A 14,762-nucleotide genomic window follows, 5' to 3' on the forward strand; every position below is an offset into this window, starting at 1 on the left:
GTACATAAAACATAGTTCTGACTCACTTAGCAAACATTATAAATATTTGGAAAGGTATTAAGTCTGCTATGGGCATTCAGTAGCAAGATTATTACTTAGCATGGTAATTATCCCTGTAAAGGAAGTTAGTATGTTACATATGAGATTCTTTTCATCGCTTCTGTGTAATTAGCCAAATTCTTATCTTTACAGGCAAAGTTGGGTGACCAAGGCAACCTCTCTGAACTGGTTAATCTCATCTTGACAGTGGCTGATGGAGACAAAGATGGCCAGGTTTCCTTGGGAGAAGCAAAGTCAGCATGGGCACTTCTTCAATTAAATGAATTTCTTCTCATGGTAATACTTCAAGATAAAGAACATACCCCCAAATTAATGGGATTCTGTGGTGATCTCTATGTGATGGAAAGTGTTGAATATACCTCTCTTTATGGAATAAGCCTTCCGTGGGTCATTGAACTTTTTATTCCATCTGGGTTCAGAAGAAGCATGGATCAGTTGTTCACACCATCATGGCCTAGAAAGGCTAAAATAGCCATAGGACTTCTAGAATTTGTGGAAGATGTTTTCCATGGCCCCTATGGAAACTTCCTCATGTGCGATACTAGTGCCAAAAACCTAGGATACAATGATAAGTATGATCTGAAAATGGTGGACATGAGAAAAATTGTGCCAGAGACAAACCTGAAAGAACTTATAAAGGATCGTCACTGTGAGTCTGATTTGGACTGTGTCTATGGCACGGATTGTCGAACTAGCTGTGATCAGAGTACAATGAAGTGTACCTCAGAAGTGATACAACCAAACTTGGCAAAAGCCTGTCAGTTACTCAAAGACTACCTGTTGCGTGGTGCTCCAGTTGAAATTCGTGAAGAATTAGAAAAGCAGCTGTATTCCTGTATTGCTCTCAAAGTCACAGCAAATCAAATGGAAATGGAACATTCTTTGATACTAAATAACCTAAAAACATTACTGTGGAAGAAAATTTCCTACACAAATGACTCTTAGTTCATTTGGACATTGTGACCATTTTAAGAAATTCAGCACTTCAAAAGAAAAATCTTGAACATTTTTTCTAAATGGCTTGATTCAAATCCTTGCCAGTTATCACAAAACTCCTTTCCCCTGATCCTAAGGAAGCCATCATCTTAAAATACATGTTGATTGCTGAAGTAATGGCAGGAGGTATAGGATCAAAAGGTCCAAAAATATTCATTCCTGCCTTTTAGAAACGCTGGTACATTTCCTAGTACATTCACTGTGTAACTATTTTGACTAATGACTTAAAATAATGCTGTGAAAAGCCTCATTCCATAAACATCAACGGTCAGAGTATTTTGTAGATTTGTTAGCCAAAATATCAGTGCTGGAAATTGTTTGCATTGAAGCTGCTGTTTAAAAAAGAAAATTTATAAATTTACTAATGTCTCAGCATGGTAAAGTTTGCACATTAACAGAAATTAAGACTGCAAAGCAGGTAAATTAAAATTACTCCTTTATCAACAGATGTTGGGTTAATAGCATGGTTTCTTATAAATACATTTAACTCATTTAGACATCGCATTTTATGTGGCTTCAGGAAGTTTTGAGTGGCTCTTACCCACTGAAAACCCATCAGGAAGCATTCTACTTGGCAATATATAATTGCCAATTTTAGAGGCTGAATATGGATGAGTTCATCATCCTAGATTTAAAGGGTCTGTATCTTGGTATCAGCCAGCCAACTGGTCTTCAAAACTCGTTATCTTTAGGCCACAGACCTAACACAGATACACATATCCTGAATCTGAGCTATGGGAAAGTGGGACATTAAGAGCAAGCCTCTGAAATCATAAACTTCCTATTAATAATTTTCCATTTTCAAACAGTATTCCCTATTGGCCAAAGGACTGTTTCTCAAGAGGCATGTAAATATATCCATCTAACACTTTCTCATGCAAACTTGATATACAAGGGTTAGTATTTGCTCCTCTCTTTTGTGTTTATTCAGATCTGGCCTTTCAACTCCATAAAACGAAACACCTCTTATAATTAAAGAAAGAACCAGTATTTTCTGCTCAAAGGTTTCACCTGGATAAATATGTGTTAAAATTATATGACCTTCATTGGACAGCTATCTCTCAAGAACTAAAGCCATGGAGTAGCATCAGTTTCACTTACTTTAAAATTGTAAACTTTGAAGGTACTTTTTCTTCCACCTCATCATGTGGTTACAATAAATGAATGTAAGAAATATTTCTAGGGGAAGGTTTGTCTGTTGCTTGCCAGACTTTTTAAGAACAGCTGCACATCATACAATTCAAGGGATAACTCCAGTCAGGAAGAACAGATGCCCAAGGTATGAACTTTGAGGCAATATGTAAGATTTTCTGGAAAAAGCTACACTTGTTTCTGGAAGGAAAATACTGTCAATTTCAGGTATTTCCCACAGTTTCATTAACAAGAGCTTAACACAGAAACAGCTACTTGTTCAATAAGTTTATTACTGTCTTTATCTGAAAAATCTTCATATAAATTGTGGTTTGGTTTATTAACTCTCAGCAGCCCGTTCCTGAGCTCTAAGGAAGCTTGCCTTCTTCTGAGCTACCCGATCTTTCTTCTGGGCAAGTGACATTTTGGGACGGTTCCACCTACAGAACAAAGTAAAAAGAAGAGAAAGGGACATAAATTTTAAAAACCATAGCTAAAGAGAATAGAGAATATTTAACTTTGAAAAAGACACACTTTGTAATAAAATGGAGGTCAAATAATCCAAGTCCAATACCTGTTCTCTTCCTTAGCCTATTAAAAAATGCAGTAATTGACAGTTACAATGTACTGGGACAGAATGGGCCACCTCGGTAGCATCCAAGGCTAATACATTTCTATCACCACAATTACTTTAGCAAACCTGGTTCCCCTCACCTCTGCAACATCATGCAGAGCTAGTGATCGAGTTTGCACAACTTCAGAGTCTGAGCGAGATGAAACAAGGCAGGAACCCCTCCCAACCTCTTTCTCTTCAAAAAACAGTGAAACACATACCTCTTCTTTTTAACTTCTCTCTTAGGCTTCTTCTCATACACTGGATTCTCTCGTATTGCAGCATGAGCTTTCTTATACATCTCCTCCATCTGAAACAAAGCAAAGCAAACAGTACTTGGTTTCATTTCATATGCCCTAAACAGTAATAAAACACACTATTCTACTGCTTGCTCTATTTTGTCCTTCTAAGCCAGATTCTCAAAAGGAGCTAAACTAGATCAATATTGGTATCATTTTGTAACCCATCTTTTCCTAAGACAGTCCCAGTTTTTACCATAAGCAATATGAATTGACACTATTCACAAAACATAACAATCTTCCTCAAGAAAAATTCGCATGCATTTCTGAATAATACAGCTATACTTCATAAGTCACTCAAGTTTAAAGCAAACTTTTCTGTAGTAACACATTTTATGCTCATTTAAAGCCATCTGACCTAAATTCTTTCATTCAAGTATGGATACATGCCAGTATTTAAGATGTTAAGATGAAAAATATACGGACTAACAAGCAACTGCCAAATACATCTCTGTCCTCCCACGTTCCCCATATTTCTATCTTCCATTGATTTCTGATAGGTCTTTTCAAAAGTTATTCCCAGGATCCCATACCAGGAACCTCTTGATCTACTACCACAAATCACCAGTATCTGGCAGCAGTATCAGGCCTCTGTGGAATCAGAAAGAGGCCCGAATTTCCCTAGAAAACCACTATCCAATTAGAAACATTAATGAGAATTTTGTTCTAAAATTCAACAAAAAACAATGCTGCAACTCTCTGAAGTGTTTCAATACCCACCCCCCAAATGACTATTGATCACATGGAAGATCAAGTCATGAAGAGAAACTGTAAAATGTGTGAAATTCAGTAACAATTACAGCCTACCTAAAGAATGAGTCAAGGTAATCCAGGTCTCTAAAACTACTCATTCCATGTGAGTAAAATGCAATTACTGGGCTTCCCTGATGGCTCAGTGGTTAAGAATCCGCCTGCCAATGCAGGGGACACGGGTTCGAGCCCTGGTCTGGGAAGATCCCACATGCCGCGGAACAACTAAGCCTGTGTGCCACAACTACTGAGCCCGCACGCCACAACTACTGAAGCCCACACGCCTAGAGCCCGTGCTCCGCAACAAAAGAAGCCACCGCAATGAGAAGTATGCACACCACAAGGAAGAGTAGCCCCCACTCACCACAACTAGAGAAAGCCCGTGTGCAGCTTCAAAGACCCAACGCAGCCAAAAATAAATTTAACTAATTAATTTTTAAAAATGCAATTACTACATGCATTTGTATAAAGCTCATTAGCAAAGGAAAATAATGCAAAAACAGAAAGTGATCTTTCCCCCAATTATAATTCTATTTTAAAAATAATTTTCAGACATAGGTATGTCAAATACAAACTATGTAGCAACAGAAAAGAACCTAATAAAAACAATTACCTGACATATATCAATTTACATATAATTCTGTATTTGTAATAGGTTTATAATAATCTGTGATTTTTGTGTTCTATGCCTTCACTATCGAAACTGGCACTGTCATCATCAATTACCCCAATGTATTAACAGAGAGAGCCCTGAGACTCAACTTTAGGGGTGATAAACTTTGCAACATTAAACTGACTTTTGAAAACACGGGTCCCTTCACTTTTGCAACATCACACAGAACTAGTGATAGAATCTGTACATCTCCCCTTTTGTGTGCATGCCTGAGACACTGAGAAAGTCCAGAACATAGCACTTATCTGCTAAGATGAAGAAAGAACATTTTTGCCCCATGACCTCAAAATGAGTGAAGTTTAGTAACTAGCACCTCGTACGGGAGTAGATTATGACCACATGAATGAAATTTATAAATACAGAACAGCCAAATGCATACAAGCCACCAAAGGCTTTAGATTTGGATGCCTGAAGCCTGCCATCCTTCAGCATCTAAAAGATTCCTAAAAGCATGTCGACAAGTCTAGCTCCTCATAACAGTATCTTGTCTGACTTTTAACCTACCCTAGGTCCAACATCCCAATTTCATTTTAACATGCCCATATTCAACTTTTAACTGTTAACCTGAAATAAAACTGTATTAACATACCCACTCAAAACAGGTAGGAAACCCGGTTCTATAAATTTACCAATACAGGTATTTTTAGTTAAATTTTTACCATGTCTGGAGTTACGTTGTTCTTTATGTATTGAGAGAATTGTTTTTTGTAAGCATCTTCATCTTCTTCAATCAGGTAACGCATATAATCTGCAACGTTCTGCCCCATGATGTGCTTTCGGTGTACCTCAGCATTAAATTCTTTGCTTTCTGAATCATAACCAGGGAACCGTTTGGTACTGAAATAAAGTTTTCCATGTTTTAGTATATATTGGTTGAAATCAGTTCACTAGAAGGAATCATTTCAGTAGCTGCCATCAGTCCCGTCTTGAAACAATTAATTGCATCATATGCAACCAAAGGACCAACTACTGACTGCTCAGTTAGTGGGATATCATCATTCAGCAGCTAATTTTTGAATTCCAGGATAGAAAATCATGCCACAAGCACCTTTAAAAACCATTAAATGAACCAAGGCCACTATAAAGTTAGTTCTCCTTATTTCATAGCAAAGGGTTTCAAAATTACTCTCCCTAAATCCTACAGTTTCTCAGTGGTGCCTCAGGGTACACGGTAATAAGTGATTTGTTCGAGATCACATTTAACAGGTGCCTTGAATGAGAACCGCCAAGACCACCCCCGCCAAAAAACCCCACCCTACATTATAAAAGTAAGTTCCAGTTAGGTTACATTTTATCTCTTACCCCCCCCCCAAAAAAGGCAAGCCAGAAAAAGAAAGTTTTTGGTTGTTAAATCACCAACCACTAAAATATTCCTAAGCTAATAAATCACCTTAAAATGTATCTACTCAACAATAATAATCATTAACTCAAACCAAGGGAACCACCAAATTGAAAACAACCCACTTATTAGCTCCTAAGAACAGCCTACACTCTTATTTCCAGTTGAAAGTTTAAAAATTTACCTTTTTCTCAAACTTTTTTTCCCCCTAGAGTCCATATTTCCCCATAACTCAGTAAACAAATTTTCATTCTGAATTAAAAAACAAAAAAAAATAGGGCGAGTACTGGTGGAATCTAGTTGCTCATTTCTAACCAAAACTTAGCTACACACAAAAGGTAGTGGTTTCAACACTGGCTCTTCCGTTTATTGGCTCTAAAACCTTGGACAAATCATTTTACCCCTGAACCCCCGTCTCTTCATTTATAAACCATGTTACAGCTCCTTCCCACCCTGCAAGGTTCCCTTTGCACAGTACCCAGCACATGGCAGGTACACAATGATAGCTACTATTACTCTAATTGGTTCAGTTATCTCCACAGCCCAACCAGTTAGAAACAGTGCAGTACTGGAGTCCAGGCAACGAGGCCTTGAATACTATTATTACCTGTGAGGGATAGACAAGCCTCCATCGACAGCTCCCTTCAGGGCCCCAAAAACTTTATTCCCAGTAGTAGTCCTGGCAAGCCCTGCATCCAAGTAACAGGTGAAGGCACCAGGTTGACCATCAATGCTTTCCACATTGTATTCATCTCCAGTCACCTCGACTTGGCCTTCATAAATTTTGTCCATACCAAACCTATTAAGAAGCTATTAACAAAGAAGCCAATCTAAATGCTTGTTAGAATATATTCAAACAACAGTATCTCAAAATTCACAACTTTAATGACCTGACAAAAAATTTCCTTCCAAATCACTTTTTCCCTTTATCCCAATCTGCTTTTAAATATCAATTTTTAAATGCCACAAAAAGAAATTTCAGACATCCAATTTTACCAACAAGTACAACTGTTTAACAGTTTCTGAATCTGCTACATTGTCCATACTTGATTTTTGTAGCAATCAATTAAGACATGATACTTAAATCTCTTATATTTACTCAAGGGAAGTAATCTCCACCTTTCCTCAGTCATATTTAGCTATAATTCAACAACCAAATATTAAATATTATCATATGCAGTTTTAATTTGATTAAAATATTATGAGTAGGATCCTGTGAAGAGAACCTTTTGTGGCTCTACCCTGCCACTATGTTAATATGTGCCACTACTCTACTAGTCATCTATAGTGCCTTTGCACCAAGATGCTCATATAAAAGACAATGTCCCAACCCAAACATGTTTATAACCAGTGAAGATATGGGTCCCCAACAACGATGCATGCTTAACAATTCCACTGCAAAACAAGGTCAGAAAACAAAAACAAGGTGAAGATCACATTTTTGTTTCCTTTTATAGGAAATGTTGCCACCCAAAGGCGAAGATTATTAAAACAAAAATGAATCCCCCCACCAATGCCTACCCCCGCCTCAAAAGCTTAAGGCACTGCTTCTCAAAATTTAGCACGCATATAAATCACCTGGACACCCTATCAGAATATAAATTCTGAAGGTGTGAGGTATAGTCCGCATTTTTAATGTACACTGATGGTAAGATCTACACTTCTGACTAGATCTGTCCAACAATATAGTCACCAACTAGCCACAACCAGCTATTCATATGTAAGTTAAAAACTCAGTTATCAGTAGCACTAGACACATTTCAAGTGCTTAATAGCTTCATGTGGCTAGCGGCTACCGTATCAGACAGCATAGATTACAGATATCCATCAATGCAAAAAAATTCTATTGGTCTAGATATACCCAACAAACGGGAGAAAACAGAAAAAAAGGCTTCCCCAGATTATAAAGTACATCTCTGTCTTAAACAATGTATTTATATAAAATTATCTTCCCTGGTGACGCCCTTATAAGCCACAAGCAACAGGAGGCACTCCTCTCTCCCCACAGCTAGCTGAAGGTATCTTATCCATGTGGGAACCATCTATGTTGCAGACAACTCCAGTGAGCTAATTCCAAAATACATCACTTAAAGTAATCTTGTACATACCCTGCGTGCCAGCAGCAGGCCAGTACAATATGCTGCAGCATAATTTGTCAGGCCAACCTTCACACCATACTTCGGGAGTTCGTGAGCATAAGCTGCACAAACTATCATATCTCCTTCTATACGGGCATAAGCAATCTACAATAAGAGAAAAACCAGGTTAGCAATCTGTTTTCACTGTTTTGTGGATTACTTGTTCTAAGTGCCTTCTTTTTCAAAAGATTTAACAAAAAAACAGACGCAGATCTGCATCACTTAAGATCTGTCTTTGTTAAACCCACTCACCTTCAACAATTATGGCTTGGTCAACTATAGAAGGTAGGTTTATGAGTTTGTAAGTATGTTTTGACTAATTTCACAGTATGTAAGTCTCAAATTACCACAGACATCGAATATTAAAATACCTTTGGAATAAGTTATACTGTAGTTCCTTACTTCTGAGAAATACTGAAAAGACCCTGAGCTGGGAAAGCTGGTGAATTAAGGAGGCACTCTGAAAAATCAAAAAGGAATCCCTGATTATTTCAAACACCTTTTAAACTGAGCATATCTAAGTCCAACAATGTTTCAGAAAACCTAATATTTAGTTATCTGAACTTAGGTATGGAGGAAGAGATTGCCTTCACAACCAACAAATTAGTTTGCCCAGAAAATAGATGTGCCTGTTTCCTCCAAATCTCAAGTATGAAAAGTTTTCCTAGTTGTAAAAGCCCAGAAAACTACCTTCTAGGAGCAAATTGCCACTTTCTGTAAGTCTTTTACATGGGAGACACCTTCATAAGTATTTACTAAAACCTATTTCGAACAGTAAGCAGGAATAAAAATAATCTTAAGAGTCTAACTTAACATTCACAACTACCTACCTCTTCAAAGTATTGGATAAGTGAACTTAGTCCACGATAAATTCTATTATCCCACTGGAATTGGAATGGGCAAGAACCTTCTACTGGGTCTCAAATTTACTCTCCCACCCCCACAAAAATAGCACAGTACCATGAACTTCTCTAGTCCCGCCCCCCACCCCCGCCAATCAGAAAGTGAATGGGATTAAACTGGGTCAGGATTGCCAAACAGCTGATCCTCAGAGTATTTTTTACAGTACCAATTTCCCAGGCTCCAACTTCAGACCTACTAAAAGAACTACTCACTTAATGTTCCTTGGAGTGCCAGGCACTAGACTAGATGGACCTAATGCATATGTGTGTTTTGCTCCCCAAGTACAACTTTTCTACCACAGTGAGGGCAGAAGGGGGGGTGGAGGTTACCATCCATTACTTGAGTCTAGAATACAACTTACCTGACAAATGATATCTCTGTTAGTTACACGAACTATCATTCTGTATTTGGGTGTGTTGTACTTATTTTTATCTTGAATTACCAATCGTTTCCGAGCATAGTAGTCAGTTTTGCCCTCTGAAAGAAAAAAATAATTTAAAAAAGTCTATTCCACTACAAAGCAGATTCTTTTCATGCCGTGAACATGAAAACCTGACCATACCTCGCCGTCTTCTAAATTTCACTTGGTATCTCTTGAAGTAGGCCTTATTCTTGACAACTTTAACAAACCCCTTTAAGATAAAAGAATGTTATTAAAACTTTGATAAATGTTTTAGCTTCTGATACTTTTGACATTTGTGTTAACTGTGTAACAAAATAACACTTAAACTTCAAAAGTGAATCCAGACAACCATTACCTTCTCGAATCTGAGGTCAAGAATCACTTTTTCTTCTACTTTCCATCTGTCAAGACTGACAGTTTTATAAAGCAAAATAAAAATGAATCAGCAGGAAAAATGGAATGAAAAAACATACAAAATGCAGGCCAATTTATTATATTCACCAGATATAAAGCTGACACATTGATTTTAAATTCTTAAACTTACTCTCAACTTTTGTTTCCTATTGGACCAGCAATAATCCTAGTGCCCAACTTTTGCAAAACACTATTCAAGACAGCAATCTTGCAAATGTCAATCTGTTCTTAACACTGTCCCATTTCGAGACCCTAACCTAATATTTCCCTCTTTCCGCAAACGTTTTTCAAAAGCCTAAATTACTTGCCACAAAACATAACTGGCCAAGGATACATTCAGCAATTACTCCCGATTAAAACAACACTGTCCCCCACCAACTAAAGCAACACCCCACCCGAAGAATCATTAAAAAGCGGAGCCAGCGACAATCTAAAGAGGCAAAAGACGCATACCAAACTAAATGAGCTTCTTTTCGAGGCCCAGACACCACAGCCTCCAGGTTCTACTGACGGTTGTGACTTAAAAGCCACTTCTTCGGCCCCAAAACACCGGTTGTGAACAACTTGCCAGCCCCGACGCTCTCCCGGAAAACCCACCAAGCAGTCATGGGTGGAGCTGGGTCCGAGGAGCCGCAGCCCGTCTCCACTCAGTCATCCCCCTGCTAGTCTGAGACTGACTCCACAAAATCTCCGCGTCCCGGCCGCCTGCCGGTGCCCCCTCTGCCGGGCCAACACCACTCCTGCCGTTTGTCTACTACACTCACCCCATCCCCAATCCTCTGCCCCAACTCCCCCTCTTCTTCAACCCCTCCCCCCCGCCCGCTTGTGCGCCGTGGCAGCCATTAAGGCCACGCTGGGAGCTGCAGCCCGACCACGGCAGAGCCGGCAATCTAACAGCATCCGATCCCTGCGCCGCGCGAGACGGAACCTAGGTGGCCTTTAGGACAAGGAGAGGGAACCCCCGTGCATCTGTAGCCCCGAGACCGGGATACCCACTCACCATCCTGTAGAACAGAAGTTCTAGCCGCCACTGAGCTGCAGAACCAGCACGGCTCCGGTGGGGGAAAAAGGCCGCAGCGCGTGCGCAGGCGCAGTATGTAGCGCCGACGATCACGCCAGCGACGTGTGGAAGAGAGACCCGCCGGCCGCCAGGCTTGCAGTACGCCACCCCCTGCTGGTGGGAGGACTGATGCTGGACTTCGCCTTCCCGGAACAAATGCTCAAAGTCGCAGGGTCCCAAATCTCCTGACTGGTGATCCGACAGGGAAGGGCGGTGAGCGGTACCAGGGAGGATTGTAAAAGGCTTTCACTTTCCTATGCTAGGAAGTTGTTTCATAACAAACATTATTACTTTTGTAAGCAAGAAAAAAAAAGAAGTTTAAAAATTAAATAGAATGAATTAGCTCTAGAGCCCCTTTGCCCCCTCCTTGACTACTCCTCCGGGTCCAGAGCATGCAGATTCCCCCTCAGGAAGCCAAGCCTGGGTTAGGGGCCTTCCCACAGCACCTTTGTACCTGTCTCAGCCTACCCTAGATTGTAAACTCCCTGAGGGTGGGCCCTGCTGTCAAATTCACCTTTGAATCTCCAACATTTAGCACAGTACTCAGATTCAGTAAGTATTCGGTATTTGTTAAATGGTAAAAAAACAAAAAACAAAAACAAAAAAACTACTACTCTCTCCCCCCATCGTCTTCCCTGATCCCTGACTGCCTTATTCCTTTTCCCTCCCTCCATCACTCTCACCTAGTCAACATAACTTTTTTCTAAGTCCTTTTTTCATTCTTTTAAAACTAATTGCAACTTAAGAACGTGTCTTTTCCCTATTCTCCACACAGAGACTGAGAAGAACCAATCAACCAACCCACCAAACAAAAAAGCACCTCAAAAAACAGTATTCCCTCACCCAACAGTATTTTCAAAGGTGGTCTTTGGGCTATTGCATGGGAATTGTTTGGGTACTAGTTAAAATGCAAATATCTGAATATTCACCACCTCTACTAAATCAGACTGGCTGGCTTGGAGACTGGGAGTCTACATTTTATATTTGGCCTCAATCAAGCCAAGCCAAAAGGCCTCAGGAACGTAGAAAACAAATTCTATTTTCCCAACAGTGGAATTTACTGACTCCACCAGGAAAAAAAGACAAATTACATACTGGCACAGCAATTTAAAATATACCCATCCTTAGAATGAATTTTAACTCTGTACCCCCATCCTCCAATGATTTAAGCCTGCTCTTGGGACATGAGTGTGTATGAGTTTAATCTAGCAGGAAAGAATCAGCATGTAAACTGCTCAGTGTCAGAGCTGGGAGAAGGGTCTGCTGAACAGAATGACCAGGTTAAGTGGTTCCAAAAAACTGCCACTTGAAAAAAATAAGAATCATGAGGCCAGTTTCCTCTGGTTTCAATTTGTAACTCCTTTTATAACCAGAAAAATTTACATTGAGTCCCCTCTGGCCAAGGTCTACAAAGCCCTCAAGGAGAAATGCTAAAACATTCCTCACAGGCAAGTGTGGGTCCATCTTTGTCGAGTGGCTTTTGGAAATGTAAAGAAAGAGGCATACAATTTGTGTTTATAGAAAATACATAAGACCTTCATTTTGGTAGTCCATCGAGTTATTAGCCTACGAAACATGCCACGTGTCTTGGTCAGGCCCTGCTTACATTGCAGGTGGAATCATCAAGAGGGAAAGTCTACCTGGAAATAGGTCCAGCCCTAACTTTTGCACGTTTTAGGGCAAGGGTACATATGAAGGCGCACATACCATTAACCTGAATATTTGGAAGTTATGAAGCAAGCTAACACAATTAAATGTTTTATTCTTCTTATGTTGCTTCTTCTTAACTTATAAACCTTTATAAGAACAAAATTAAAATATGTGAACCTATTCCATTTGGTTGCAGCTGGGGGGTTGTGGCTAGCATGGCTGGCTCAGCCAATGCAGCTGGTGACACCAGGAACCAGGGGGAACTTGTCCAGCACCCTCGACCAACATAATCTTGTTCAAGTAGTAATACTTAAAAATCACAGTAATGGGACAAGTCAGTTTTGTGTGCCTCCTTATATCATGCACTGAGAACACAGTCTAATTTAATTGTCTGATACATGATGAAACTGCAAACAAACCCAGATTGAGGGATATTCTACAAAGTAACTGTCTGCATTCTTCAAAAGTGACAAAATCATGATGGATAAGGAAAGACTAAAGAACTATTCCAGATTAAAAGAGACCAAAATGACATGACAAACTTCATGCAATGTGTGATTCTAGACTTCATCCTGGACAGGAAAGGAAAAAAAGAAAAAGGAAGGTTTTTTATTTCTTTTGTACAAAGGACATTCTCAGAACAATCAGTGAAATTTGAATGGAATCTGTGAATTAGATGGTAGTAATAGATCAATGTTAATTTTATTCTGATAAGCAAACTATGGTTATATATGAGAGTGTTCTTATTTTTTAGGAAATATACTCTGAACTATTTTGGAGCAATAGGTATTATTTCAGCAACTTACTCTCAACAAATGACTCAGAAAATAATTACATTTGTGTGTATGTACACATATACATATACGTAAAGAGAAAGAAAATGATAAGGCAAACGTGTTAAAATGTTAACAATAGGGAATCTGGAAGAAGGGTATACGAAAATTCTTTGTACTGTTCTTACAACCAATCTGTGATCTTGAAATTATTTCAAGATAAAAAATAAAACATTGGGAATTCCCTGGTGGTCCAGTGGTTACGACTCAGTGCTTTCACTGCCCGTGAAATACCTGGTTGGGGAACTAAGATCCCGAAAGCAGCACAGTGTGGCCAAAGGAAAAAAAAAAAAATAGGGAAATTATTAAAAATAAAACATTGATTCCTGTTAGAATAGGAAATATTTCTTTTATTATTTGAAATGAAAGCAAACTCAGTTTTATCAAATAAATCAGCAGTTTTAGTTCTGGTAGTGATGATTTAACAACAAAATATGGAAAGTTTTCCCATATTTATTTTCCCATATATGTTATATATATTCATATATTATGAATTTGAGGTACCTACCTACTGCCCTAATCAGCTAGTTCTTTATTGAAACCACCATAATTATGATCAAAAAGCATCTTAAGTTATCTCAAAATGTTTTTTCTTTGCAATTGTTTTTTTATTAAATCATGATGATGACAGATTTTTTAATATTTATTTTTTTTATTTATTTATTTGGTTGCGCTCGGTCTTAGTTGCTGCATGCGGGCTCCTTAGTTGTGGCATGCAAACTCTTAGTTGCGGTATGCATGTGGGATCTAGTTCCCTTATCAGGGATGGAACCCGGGCCCTCTGCATTAGGAGTGTGGACTCTTAACCACTGCACCACCAGGGAAGTCCCTGCAGTTGGTTTTTGCTTTACGTGACTTTAGGGTTATACACTGAAGAATAGCAAATAGGTAAACTCCTTTATGGTTGGATCCCCTCTTTTGATATCAACACATTAGAAACATTTTAAACCTGTATTTTTTTTGCCACACCGGTTGGCATGTGGGATCTCAGTTCCCACAGTGGTCCCTGCAGTAGAAGTGCAGAATCCTAACCACTGGACCGCCAGGGAAGTCCCTGAAACCTGTATTTTTATCTAGGAAAAAAATAATTAGTCTTCAGTGAAAGAATAAACTTTGTTTCTTAACAGGAAAATGTATAAAGCTATGATTTTTATGGGACTGAAAGTCAGCAAAATATCAAGGACAATCAAACATAATTATGATTGAGCATGTCTGGGTGTTCTGTTGATAGGCTATTTATGTTTGAATGACTAATAAGATAAAGACATACAAAATTCATCAATTATAATGTATTTATTCCATAAAACTTCCTTTTTATCTCTTCATTTCAGCAAAATCTCTGTGTTGTCATCACCAAGATAGCTCGTCATTTGTGTTCTACATATAAGAAGGCCAAATTGGACAACTTTTCTTGGGTCATTGTGGTTCTTGAATAATTTTTATTAATTTCAATTCGGAGAAACTTCGCTGTGCTGAAGCAAGAGAAACTGGAATTTTAAA

General features: G+C 38.8%; 2 protein-coding genes across 3 annotated transcripts in view; one reads left to right on the forward strand and one right to left on the reverse strand.

The window, feature by feature from the left end:
- Positions 1-2,178, forward strand: part of DIPK1A (divergent protein kinase domain 1A) — a 127,653-nt gene extending 125,475 nt beyond the window's left edge. The window contains exon 5 of the mRNA XM_082477882.1: positions 193-2,178. Within this exon, the coding sequence (XP_082334008.1) occupies positions 193-1,005 (813 nt within the window). The 3' untranslated portion in view covers positions 1,006-2,178. The remainder of the gene's footprint in view (positions 1-192) is intronic.
- Positions 2,179-2,460: 282 nt separating this feature from the next.
- RPL5 (ribosomal protein L5) lies at positions 2,461-10,862 on the reverse strand. Of its 2 annotated transcripts, none has more exons than XM_082478182.1 (8): positions 10,720-10,862; positions 9,465-9,534; positions 9,264-9,379; positions 7,970-8,104; positions 6,469-6,671; positions 5,182-5,359; positions 3,022-3,110; positions 2,461-2,627 (listed from the first exon to the last, which is right to left on the reverse strand). In XM_082478182.1, the coding sequence occupies exons 1-8, from the start codon at positions 10,720-10,722 to the stop codon at positions 2,528-2,530; spliced, it is 894 nt and encodes a 297-aa protein (XP_082334308.1). In that variant the 5' UTR covers positions 10,723-10,862; the 3' UTR covers positions 2,461-2,527. The 2 variants fall into 2 exon arrangements, with proteins under 2 accessions (XP_082334308.1, XP_082334309.1); XM_082478183.1 differs by lacking the exon at positions 10,720-10,862 and adding an exon at positions 9,661-9,683.
- Between the last annotated feature and the right edge of the window lie 3,900 nt (positions 10,863-14,762).

Source organism: Balaenoptera physalus, assembly GCF_965194825.1.
Source record: "Balaenoptera physalus genome assembly, chromosome: 1".
Lineage (NCBI taxonomy): Eukaryota > Metazoa > Chordata > Mammalia > Artiodactyla > Balaenopteridae > Balaenoptera > Balaenoptera physalus.